At 45.7% G+C, this 12,415-nt stretch overlaps 1 protein-coding gene across 5 annotated transcripts in view; it reads right to left on the bottom strand.

Moving 5' to 3' along the window:
* Nucleotides 1–12,415, bottom strand: part of lnx1 (ligand of numb-protein X 1) — a 68,752-nt gene that overhangs the window by 21,063 nt on the left and 35,274 nt on the right. For all 5 annotated transcript variants that reach the window (XM_014168982.2, XM_014168981.2, XM_014168985.2 and 2 more), the window contains 3 exons: nt 11,232–11,387; nt 1,981–2,186; nt 891–1,292 (listed from right to left, as the gene is read on the bottom strand). In XM_014168982.2, the coding sequence (XP_014024457.2) occupies nt 891–1,292; nt 1,981–2,186; nt 11,232–11,387 (764 nt within the window). The remainder of the gene's footprint in view (nt 1–890; nt 1,293–1,980; nt 2,187–11,231; nt 11,388–12,415) is intronic.

Here is a 12,415-nt window from a genome sequence, read left to right as displayed (position 1 = left end):
TAGATTAGTAGTCAGGTCATTTTCACTTCGGTCTCTAAGAACACTGCAGTCTTTCTGCAGCCCACCTTCTCTCACGACCCCTTTTCCAACTTTAAACTCCTCATTTTTCTTACTCGTCTGTATGTCTCCCCTCTCTACAACCTTTTCCCTCCAGCTTCTTTCACTCAGTCTCTTCATTACTCTGTGTTGTCCACCCACTCACACAATGACTCACTCACTCCCTCATTCACTCCCTCATTCACTCCCTCATTCACTCTTAAGAACTTGCACACGCTCACAGGCGCATGCGCACAAGCGCAATTATTACACATTCAAGCGCACACACACACACACACACAGCAGCTCAGCCTTCAGAGTTGCTCTTTTGAGAGTGCCTGTGTTCTCTGTGGAGCAGAGCTGACTCTTAAATTACCCAGTCCAGCTTGTAATTGCCTTAATTGGACTCATTTAATTGGTTTCCCGCCAGTTCTTAATATCTGACAGAAACAGCCTGATGTGAGCAGCCATGTTGAGTCCTCAGAGACCCTCAAGAGCCAGCCAGTCTCCTCAGATAAGAACCCAGAGAGCACAACTACATCCCATAGTCAACCAGAAACACACCCCCGCAATTACCCACCATCCACCAGGAAGCAGTGCCTCAGCCAAGCAGCAGAGCAGCGCCCAGTCGACCACAGACACACCACAATTAACCACAATTAACCGCAATGGACGGGGTCAAAGCCAGCCAACAGAGTGCAATTTACCAGAACCACACTCCACTAATTGTGATACTATACCAGGAACCCAGAGCCAAGAAACATACCAAGCACACTACCAGACACACACCATTCCCAAGAATTGTAAACGACAACCAACCAATGCTCCCTGACCCCTGACCCCTGCAGACTGACCTGGATGAGTAAAGCGGCGTGTTCAGGCGCTCCGTAGCGCAGGTCGTGTCCGTTGATGGCGAGGACGCGGTCGTTGACGCTGAGCTGCCCGTCGTGTGCCGCCAGGCCGCCCTCCAGCAGGTGGAAGATGAAGACGCCATGTCCCTCTGGTCGTCTCACCAGCTTGATGCCCAGCTGCTCCTCTGGGGCGCTCTTAGCCAGGACCACGTGGATGCTGTCATCCCTCAGGGGATGGCCGTGGGAGAGGCCGTGAGGCAGGTAGCCACTGGCCGCATCGTGGGGGTGCGAACGGTAGCGGTGACGCTGCTCTCTCAGCACTGTGAGTCGCAGCAGCTGGCAGGGCTGTTTGAGGGTGGCCAGGGCGTAGCAGTGGGGAACATTGCTGATGTCTATGCCGTTCACCTGAAGATGAGCGGGAGAGATGTAAAGGTGGAGTGAAGTCTCAGATTATATGCAGGTTATATTGAAGAGTTTATTTCCAAAAACGTTATATTCACATTGTTCACATTTGTGTTTTTTCATCAGAAATGATTGGTGTTTAGCTGGAATGGAGTATTTGGGTCCTGTATATTTGATATGAGTTTGTCTCACTACAGATCTCATCTTACTATATTGAATACTTAAAAAAATTATAATAATACTATTGATGTCACAAATGTATCATTTGTACATTTCTTTATCAAAAATGTAGTTATTTGTTACATTTGACTATGTAAACCCTAGCTGTACTACTTATTTCTCTGAGAGTTAGGCGGATACAGTATGTAGCATTTTGCAAAAAAACATGATTATTTGTCTCTCTGAAATGAAACCATCAAGTGATTGATCTTAAACAAATGCATGTCTGTCATTGAAAAACCCAATGCCATGATTAGATAGTGAAAAAACAAACCAATCTCTTTCATCATTTCTTTAAACAATAAAAGCTAATTTGCCAACATTTCTGAAAATGGATTCATAGCATTTTGGAATTAATATGTTAGGTCTATAGCTGTGATGTAATTCAAATTCGAACACAAAACACAATACATACAGTCACATACATGGCGAGTAGTACTCCACCGTACTCCAAACAAAAACACACACTGACCTTGAGGATAATGTCCCCGGGCAGCAGGCGTCCATCCCGGGCGATAACCCCCTCCCTGTAGATGTCCTGGATGAGGATACGCACCAGGGGGGTCTCGTTGCCCCCCACAATGCTGATGGCCAGGGGCTCTGAGGGCTCACGGTTGATCTTAATACTGGTAACCTCACCATCAGGGATCAAGTGATGGAGCTGCGGTAGAGCCAGCACTGAGAGAGTGAAGGAGGTAAATAGAGAGAGAGAGAGAGAGAGAGAGAGAGAGAGAGAGAGAGAGTGAGATACTCTGATTTCTATGATGAGAAGGAAATCTCTCAAAGACGCAGTGCAAGGCCAACAGAGAGAGAGACACATATATATACATATACATATACATATGTATCGAGAGAGCGAGAGAGCGAGAGAGAGAGAGCGAGAGAGAGGAAGCAAACAAGAGAAGAGAGCGAGAAAGCCAGAGAGACTGTGTAGAGAGGTTTGGTGTTGAAGCAGCTGTCTCGACTCCCTCAGGTTACCAAAACAAGCTTTACAAGCCGAAAGGGAGAATCCACTTGGCTGATCATCCTTTCTAATGTGTGTATCATTAGTCACATCTGTACCAAGTATGCTTGGGAAAAGCCTTACATGTAATTTTCTACAAGGTTATTGCTTGGGTGGATGGAACATCACACACACGTTTATACAGGGTTTGCACAGATACACAGTGACTGTACAGGCACATAAATTAGATCTAAAATTCTCACAAATACACAACCACAGCCTCATACGGCACACACACATATGCACCCATGCACTTACACACAGTGTCAGCTTTCAGGTGTAAGAGTGAAAGTAATACCACTGTCACCAAAGGGATGGTCTAACTTCAGCCTCTCCCACACAGAGTTGTTCCTGTATGTTGTCCTCTCTGTTTCCCAGCTCTGAGCAGCAGACACACCCTGACTGGACTGGACCATTAGATAGGGGAGGCAGGGACTGGTATGTGTCCGTTCAATACTGCCAACAGTCTGGGCCAAGAGCTAACCAGCTCACAGCTACCTCGGACAATGTGTGCTATATACACTATCTATATCGCTCTGTACCTATCAGTGGTTCTATCTCTCCCTCCCTGCTCATTCTCTCCATCTTTCTCTCTCTCTGGCCCACTCTCTCCCCCAATCTCACTTGTTCCATAGCCCCAGTCCCTAGTTCTACTCACACTGCAATTTCTCCTTTCCAAAGTCAATATTTTCTCTTCATCACCGCAGATTGCTTCCAGGGAGTAGAGCACATTAACACACAGACCTATGCCGGTTATATAACCTCACTCTCTCTCCCCCCTCTTTCTTTCTCTCTCCCTCCTGTCTCTCTCTCTCTCCCCCTCTTTCTCTCTCCTTCTTTCTCTCTCCATCCCCTCTCTCCCCCTCGCTCTCCCTCCTCCCTCTCTCTCCCACTCTCTCCCACTCTCTCTCTCCCCCTTCTTCTTTCTCCAGAGGGATTCTATGAATATTTAATCTATTCTCACAGCCTCAACGACGGCCTTAGAGAATAATATGGTCTCTGATCCTTCTCTCTCTCTCTCTCTCTCTCTGACTCACAGCCCAATGGTCCTCCTCATCATCACCATCATGAACATCATGGCTCATCCTCCACTTTCTCCTCCTCCTCTTCATTCTACTCTTCATGGCTCTGTCCATCCCTCTCATTCTCCAGGGTCGTCCTGTATACTGCGTCCATCTGAAATGGATTCTATATGCCTCTGCAATAAACACTGTATCAATAAAATGGGGAATAAAATGGCAGCAGTTTTATGGGCGCCCAACCAATTGTGCTATTATGTGGGTTTTTTCGCGTTATTTGTAACTTATTTTGTACATAATGTTTCTGCCACCGTGTCTTATGGCTGAAAAGAGCTTCTGGTTATCAGGGCAGCGATCACTCACCTCGGATTAGACGAGGATTTCTTCTACAACAAGGAGGATGCAGAGGACATTCTCCAAACACCCGACAGGGCCGACATCCCCGTTATTTGCAAGAGGAAGCGACGCAGGTACAGAGGACAAAGAGCCAGATGCCTCGTGAGGACCCGGAGAAGGCGAGTGGGAAAGCTGCCGTTACCGTCAATACTACTCGCCAACGTGCAATCATTGGACAATAAATTAGACGAGGTACGATCACGAATATCCTACCAACGGGACATCAAAAACTGTAATATCCTGTTTCACGGAATAGTGGCTGAATGATGGCATGGATATTCAGCTAGCGGGATATACGCTGCACCAGCAAGATAGAACAGCACACTCCGGTAAGACGGGGGGGCGGTCTGTGCATATTTGTAAGCAACAGCCGGTGCACGAAATCTAAGGAAGTCTCTAGATTTTGCTTGCCTGAAGTAGAGAATATTGTGATAAATTGCAGGCCACTCTACTTGCATAGAGAGTTTTCAGCTATACTGTATAAGGAAATAAGCAAACAGGAAACCACTCACCCAGAGGTGGCGCTCCTAGTGGCCGGAGACTTTAACGCAGGGAAACTGAAATCAGTTCTACCAAATTTCTATCAAGATGTTAAATGTGCAACCAGAGGGGAAAAAATTCTAGATCACCTGTACTCCACACACAGAGGCGCGTACAAAGCTCTCCCTCGCCATCCATTTGGTAAATCCGACCACAACAAAAATTAAAGCAGGAAGCACCAGTGACTCGGTCTATAAAAAAGTGGTCAGATGAAGCAGATGCTAAACTACAGGACTGTTTTGCTATCACAGACTGGAACATGTTCCGGGATTCTTCCGATGGCATTGAGGAGTACACCACATCAGTCACTGGCTTTATCAATAAGTGCATCGAGGACGTCGTCCCCACAGTGACTGTACGTACATACCCCAACCAGAAGCCATGGATTACAGGCAACATCCGCACTGAGCTAAAGGGTAGAGCTGCCGCTTTCAAGGTGTGGGACTCTAACCCGGAAGCTTACAAGAAATCCTGCTATGCCCTGTGATGAACCATCAAACAGGCAAAGCGTCAATACAGGGCTAAGATTGAATCATACTACACCGGCTCCGACGCTCGTCTTATGTGGCAGGGCTTGCAAACTATTACAGACTACGAAGGGAAGCAGAGCCGCGAGCTGCCCAGTGACACGAGCCTACCAGACAAGCTAAATCACTTCTATGCTCGTTTCGAGGCAAGCAACACTGAGGCATGCATGAGAGCATCAGCTGTTCCAGACGACTGTGTGATCACGCTCTCCATAGCCGACGTGAGTAAGACTTAACCTGTTAGGGCTAGGGGGCAGCATTTGCACGTCTGGATAAAAAAATGTACCCGATTTAATCTGGTTACTAATCCTACCCAGTAACTAGAATATGCATATACTTATTATATATGGATAGAAAACACTCTAAAGTTTCTAAAACTGTTTGAATGGTGTCTGTGAGTATAACAGAACTCATTTGGCAGGCAAAACCCTGAGACATTTTCTGACAGGAAGTGGATACCTGATGTGTTGTATTACCTTTAAACCTATCCCATTGAAAAACACAGGGGCTGAGGAATATTTTGGCACTTCCTATTGCTTCCACTAGATGTCACCAGCCTTTACAAAGTGTTTTGAGTCTTCTGGAGGGAGATCTGACCGAACAAGAGCCATGGAACGATGATGGCCCATTAGACACCTGGCGCGCGAGTTCATGTTGGGTACCCTCGTTCCAATACGTTATAAAAGAGTATGCATTCGTCCACCTTGAATATTATTCATGTTCTGGTTAAAAAAGGCCCTAATGATTTATGCTATACAACGTTTGACATGTTTGAACGAACGTAAATATATTTTTTCCCCTCGTTCATGACGAGAAGTCCGGCTGGCTTAGATCATGTGCTAACAAGACGGAGATTTTTGGACATAAATGATGAGCTTTTTTGAACAAAACTACATTCGTTATGGACCTGTGATACCTGGAAGTGACATCTGATGAAGAGAATCAAAGGTAATGGATTATTTACATAGTATTTTCGATTTTAGATCTCCCCAACATGACGTCTAGTCTGTATCGCAACGCGTATTTTTCTGGGCGCAGTGCTCAGATTATTGCAAAGTGTGATTTCCCAGTAAGGTTATTTTTAAATCTGGCAAGTTGATTGCGTTCAAGAGATGTAAATCTATAATTCTTTAAATGACAATATAATATTTTACCAATGTTTTCTAATTTTAATTATTTAATTTGTGACGCTGACTTGACTGCCGGTTATTGGAGGGAAACGATTTCCTCAACATCAATGCCATAGTAAAACGCTGTTTTTGGATATAAATATGAACTTGATAGAACTAAAAATGCATGCATTGTCTAACATAATGTCCTAGGAGTGTCATCTGATGGAGATTGTAAAAGGTTAGTGCATCATTTTAGCTGGTTTTATGGTTTTGGTGACCCTGTCTTTGACTTGACAAAACATTACACACAACTCTTGTAAATGTACTGTCCTAACATACTCTAAATTTATGCTTTCGCCGTAAAACCTTTTTGAAATCGTAACACGTGGTTAGATTAAGGAGATGTTTATCTTTCAAAGGGTGTAAAATAGTTGTATGTTTGAAAAATTTGAATTTTGACATTTATTTGGATTCAAATTTGCCGCTCTTGAAATGCACCTGCTGTTGATGGAGTGCACCACGGGTGGCACGCTAGCGTCCCACCTAGCCCATAGAGGTTAAACAGGTCAACATACACAAGGCTGCAGGGCCTGACGGATTACCAGGATGCGTGCTCCGGGCATGTGCTGACCAACTGGCAGGTGTCTTCACTGACATTTTCAACATGTCCCTGATTGAGTCTGTAATACCAACATGTTTCAAGCAGACCACCATAGTCCCTGTGCCCAAGAACACAAAGGCAACCTGCCTAAATGACTACAGACCCGTAGCACTCACGTTCGTAGCCATGAAGTGCTTTGAAAGGTTGGTACATCAACACCATTATCCCAGAAACCCAAGACCCACTCCAATTTGCATACCACCCAAACAGATCCACAGATGATGCAATCTCTATTGCACTCCACACTGCCCTTTCCCACCAGGACAAAAGGAACACTTATTTGAGAATGCTATTCATTGACTACAGCTCAGCATTCAACACATAGTACCCTCAAAGCTCATCACTAAGCTAAGGATCCTGGGACTAAACACCTCCCTCTGCAACTGGATCCTGGACTTCCTGACGGGCCGCCCCAGGTGGTGAGGGTAGGTAGCAACACATCTGCCACGCTGATCCTCAACACTGGAGCTCCCCAGGGGTACGTGCTCAGCCCCCTCCTGTACTTCCTGTTCACTCATGACTGCATGGCCAGGCACTAATCCAACGACAAAGCCTATTTCCCCTCAGGAAACTAAAAAGATTTGACATGGGTCCTGAGATCCTCAAAAGGTTTTACAGCTGCAACATCGAGAGCATCTTGACTGGTTGCATCACTGCCTGGTAGGGCAATTAATCGGCATCTGACAGAAAAGGCACTACAGAGGGTAGTGCGTTCGGCCCAGTACATCACTGGGGCTAAGCTGCCTGCCATCCAGGACCTCTACACCAGGCGGTGTAAGAGGAAGGCCCTAAAAATTGTCAAAGACCCCAGCCACCCCAGTCATAGACTGTTCTCTCTACTACCGCATGGAAAGCGGTACCGGAGTGCCAAGTCTAGAACAAAAAGGCTTCTCAACAGTTTTTTCCCCCAAGCCATAAGACTCCTGAACAGGTAATCAAATGGCTACCCTGACTATTTGCATTGTATGACCCCCCCCAAACCCTCTTTTTACGCTGCTGTTACTCTCTATTTATCATATATGCATAGTCACTTTAACCATACATTCATGTACATATGTACATACTACCTCAATTGGGCCGACCAACCAGTGCTCCCGCACATTTGCTAACCGGGCTATCTGCATTGTGTCCCGCCACCCGCCACCCACCACCCGCCAACCCCTTTTTTATGCTACTGCTACTCTCTGTTCATCATATATGCATAGTCACTTTAACCATATCTACATGTACATACTACCTCAATCAGCCTGACTAACCGGTGTCTGTATGTAACATCGCTAATTCTATAGCCTCGCTACTGTATATAGCCTGTCTTTTTACTGTTGTTTTATTTCTTTACTTACCTATTGTTTTCCTAATACATTTTTTTGCACTATTGGTTAGAGTTTGTAAGTAAGCATTTCACTGTAAGGTCTACAATACCTGTTGTATTCGGCGCACGTGACAAACACACTTTGATTTGATGTGATTTGTATCCCTCGACACAGGTCCGTCCTGGCCACCCTAGGCAAGACAAAAATATTGCTGCCCTCCAAAAATTAGAATACTCCCAGTAAGCAAAATTATGTTTAAAATACGTATTTTTTTAAGTTAGGTTAATTTTAGGTATTCAACGCATTTTCTGAATGTTTAAAATACATTTTCCGGATGTTGAAAATACGTATTTTCTGGACGTTGAAAAATATATATTTTTCAGACGTTGAAATCGAGTTAATTTTCAGTTTTGAATGAAAGTAGAAAATACGTAATTTACGATGAGACATCCTACAGGATGGAGGTGAGAACCCTGGCGGAGTGGTGCCAGGAAAATAACCTCTCCCTCACCATCAACAAAACAAAGAAGCTAATCGTGGACTACAGGAGACAGCAGAGAGAGCACGCCCCCACCCACATCGACGGGCCACAGTGGAGAGGGGCAAAAACATCAGGTTCCTCTGTGTGCAAATCACAGAGGACCTGAAATGGTCCCTCCACAGTGAAGGTGTGGTGAAGAAGGTGCAACAGCGCCTCTTCATTCTCAGGAGGCTGAAGAAATTCGCCTTGGCCCCTAAGACCCTCACAAACTTCTACAGATGCACCATTGAGAGCATTCTGTTGGGCTGTACAGAACCTGCACTGCCCACAACTGCAGGGCTCTCCAGAGGGGGGTGCGGTCAGCCCAATGCATCACTGGGACATTTACAGCCCTCGAGGACATTTACAGCACCCGGTGTCACAGGAAGGCCAAGAAGATCATCAAGGACCTCAGCCACCCAAACCACGGCCTGTTCACCCTGCTACCATCTACACCCTGCTACCATCTTAGGTTGGAGTCATTAAAACTCATTTTTCAACACCTCCACAAATTCTTGTTAACCAACTATAGTTTTGGCAAGTCGGTTAGGACATCTACTTTGTTCATGGAACAAGTAATTTTTCCAACAATTGTTTACGGGCAGATTATTTCACTTATAATTCACTGTATCACAATTCCAGCGGGTTAGAAGTTTACATACACTAAGTTGACTGTGCCTTTAAACAGCTTGGAAAATTCCAGAAAATGATGTCATGGCTTTAGAAGCTTCTGATTTTCTAGTTGACATAATTTGAGTCAATTGGAGGTGTACCTGTGGATGTATTTCAAGGCCTACCTTCAAACTCAGTGCCTTTTTGCTTGACATCATGGGAAAATCAAAAGAAATCAGCCAAGTCCTCTGAAAATAAATTGTAGCCCTCCACAAGTCTGGTTCATCCTTGGGAGCAATTTCCAAACGCCTGAAGGTACCACGTTCATCTGTTCAAACAATAGTACGCAAGTATAAACACCATGGGACCACGCAGCCGTCATACCGCTCAGGAAGGAGACACGTTCTGTCTCCTAGAGATGAACGTACTGTTCATCAGTACAGCTGCATCAAAGGAAATGGAACAGAGGGGACTGTGAGGGGACTGTGAGGGGACAAACACATACACACGCTGACACACTAACACACACACAATGTTTTAGTTTTTGTTTGTATATCATTGTATTTTACATTTGTGTGACTGTCTCTGTCTATCAGTGTATCAGTGTTTTGTGTTTTTTTGTGGACTCCAGGAAGAAAAGCTGCTGCTTCTGCAAAAGCTAATGGGATACAAATAAACAAACAAAGCTTGGACCGACAGACTGATAAACAGCTTCTATCTTCAGGCCATCAGACTGTTAAAGAGTCATCACTAGCCGGCCTCCACTCGATGCCCTGCACTTTAGAGACTGCTGCCCTATGTACATCTATGAATTGGGGTTTTAAATGGAGTGTTAATATAAAAATTGAAGAGCATCTCAGAAGAATTCATTGAACACTCGTCACTTGAATAATGTTTACATACTGTTTTTCCCACTTTATATGTATATACTGTATTTTAGTCATGGCTCATACTATATAATGTAGGGCATGGTCTCTACAAGGTGTTGAAAGCATTCCACAGCCCATGTTGACCCCAATGCTTCCCACAGTTGTGTCAAGTTGGCTGGATTTCCTATGGGTGGTGGACCCTTGTTGATAGACACGGGAAACTGTTGAGTGTGAAAAACCCAATAGCTTTGCAGTTCTTGACACAAACCTAACTCCATACCCCGTTCAAAGGCACTTCAATCTTTTGTCTTACCTATTCACCCTGTGAATGGCACATACAAAATGTATTACTCAGCTGGGATCATAGCTTTCACCTGGAATCACCTGGTCAGTTTATGTCATGGAAAGAGCACGTGTTCTTAATGTTTTGTATACTCTGTATAGTCCAGACTATGTCCAGCAGCTCTCTGTCCCTGTCCCCTGAAGCTCCTACTCTCTGTCCTCCAGCCTGGCCCACAGAGCCCCAGGCTCCCACTCTCCCATCTGATCACTATCTTCTGCTCTGTTCTGGGGACCAGAGGACTCTTACACAATGTGCAGCTGAATTATTAAAGGAACATATGCTGCAGTAGTTACCCAGCCGTGTCACTCTCAGCACAGAGCCAAAGGAACTGCTCACACATGCACACACATACACACACGAACAAACACAGGCACACACTCTCGCAAACACATACACACTGGCGCACACAAACACATTCAAGTAAACACAGACACAAAAATCCATGCAAGCGCAGGCATGCACCTACACACGGACACACGCACACACACAAGTACTGACGTGCGCACACACACACACACACACACACACACACACACACACACACACACACACACACACACACACACACACACACACACACACACACACACACACACACACACACACACACACACACACACACATCTCATACCCTCTACAGAGAATCACAGAAACTGCAGACACAGCATAGAGATCACCGACATCATACTGATTTAAACACAACCCCCACTGACAAAACAATATAGACATAGACACACTGTATACACACATTTCATATAGTGCACAAAAGAAAACACACAACCACTCACTCAAAAGAACACACACATACCTTCCTGGGGCACACTGGCGTTCCTGGCATTATCTTGTTCCTCTGCGGACTCATTGGACACGGAAGTGCCACTCTTGGTCCTCCGCAGGACACTGAAAGCACGGTTCAACCGCCTGAAGGAGCGGCTCCTGACCGAGGTGCGGTCATAGTTTCGGACTGAGGGGAGAGAGAGACAGGGGCACACTTTATAGATCAGCTCTGTTCTGACTGAACATGTCTGGACAAGTCTCTGAGACCACTTCTCCACAGCCAATCAGATGCCGGAGATCTCTCGTCCTCTCTGCCTCTACAAAAGCCCTAACAGCAGCTTGAACACATTTGTTTTAGGGATTCCAATCAATACCCTTCAGCAATTCCCCAAAACACTCATTATTACAAGAAAGAATAGAAATGCACACTTGAGGGAGGAGGCCTAGAAACTCAGCAGGGGTGATGGGCTTTGTAAACTGCAGCAGTCATGTTTATGTAATCTTTCTGCTAAAACTTGGTGCAGTTTAAATACACCAGTGAGACCCTACTATAATCTTCTATAGTTGAGATTCTGGCAGGGAGTGTGCATCCCTGGCTCTACCAGAACAGAGCAGGCTGCAGTGGAGTGTGAGCCCCAGCCTGGCTGCCCTGAGAGCGGAGCAGTGGGCCTCTGCAGCGCCCCTCCCTCCCTCTGCGGGCCTGGGGAGATGCGAGGCCTCCTGACAGCCACATTATTCTTTAAACGCACCCGGCGCTTCTGGAGCTGACAGCTTGTTCAGCAGCAGTGGCTCTGCATGGTGGTGGGTACTCCGCTCCGCTCCGCAGCCCTGGCCAAAGTGCTGGTGCAACATCATTTGATGCCCCCCCACCAGTGGCGCGCTCACGTTAAGAGGGGGGATGTGAGTGAGAGTGACACGCGTGAGTGGCTCTAGGGTTCACAGGTGGGATGAGTGGAGGGTGAGGGGCTAACTCGTCATTCAGCATTAATGGACCTGGGCTATATTTAACCCTCATTCCGCCCACTCTCACTCCCTCTCTTTATATTCTACCTCCCTGCCTTTCTCTCGCTCGCTCTCTTTCTCTACCCCTCCAGCCCAGGACAGAGATTTTATAGATCGGTGAAAAATCGATGCTATAAAAGCTAATTGAAGAACAGGATTTCCATCAAAGATCATTAAGTAGTACAGATACTGTATTTAAGTGTGCATGGCTTA

Source organism: Salmo salar, chromosome ssa23 (genome assembly GCF_905237065.1).
Source record: "Salmo salar chromosome ssa23, Ssal_v3.1, whole genome shotgun sequence".
Classification (NCBI taxonomy): domain Eukaryota; kingdom Metazoa; phylum Chordata; class Actinopteri; order Salmoniformes; family Salmonidae; genus Salmo; species Salmo salar.
Note: the sequence above shows the minus strand (reverse complement) of the source record. Positions and strands in the feature narration are given on the sequence as shown.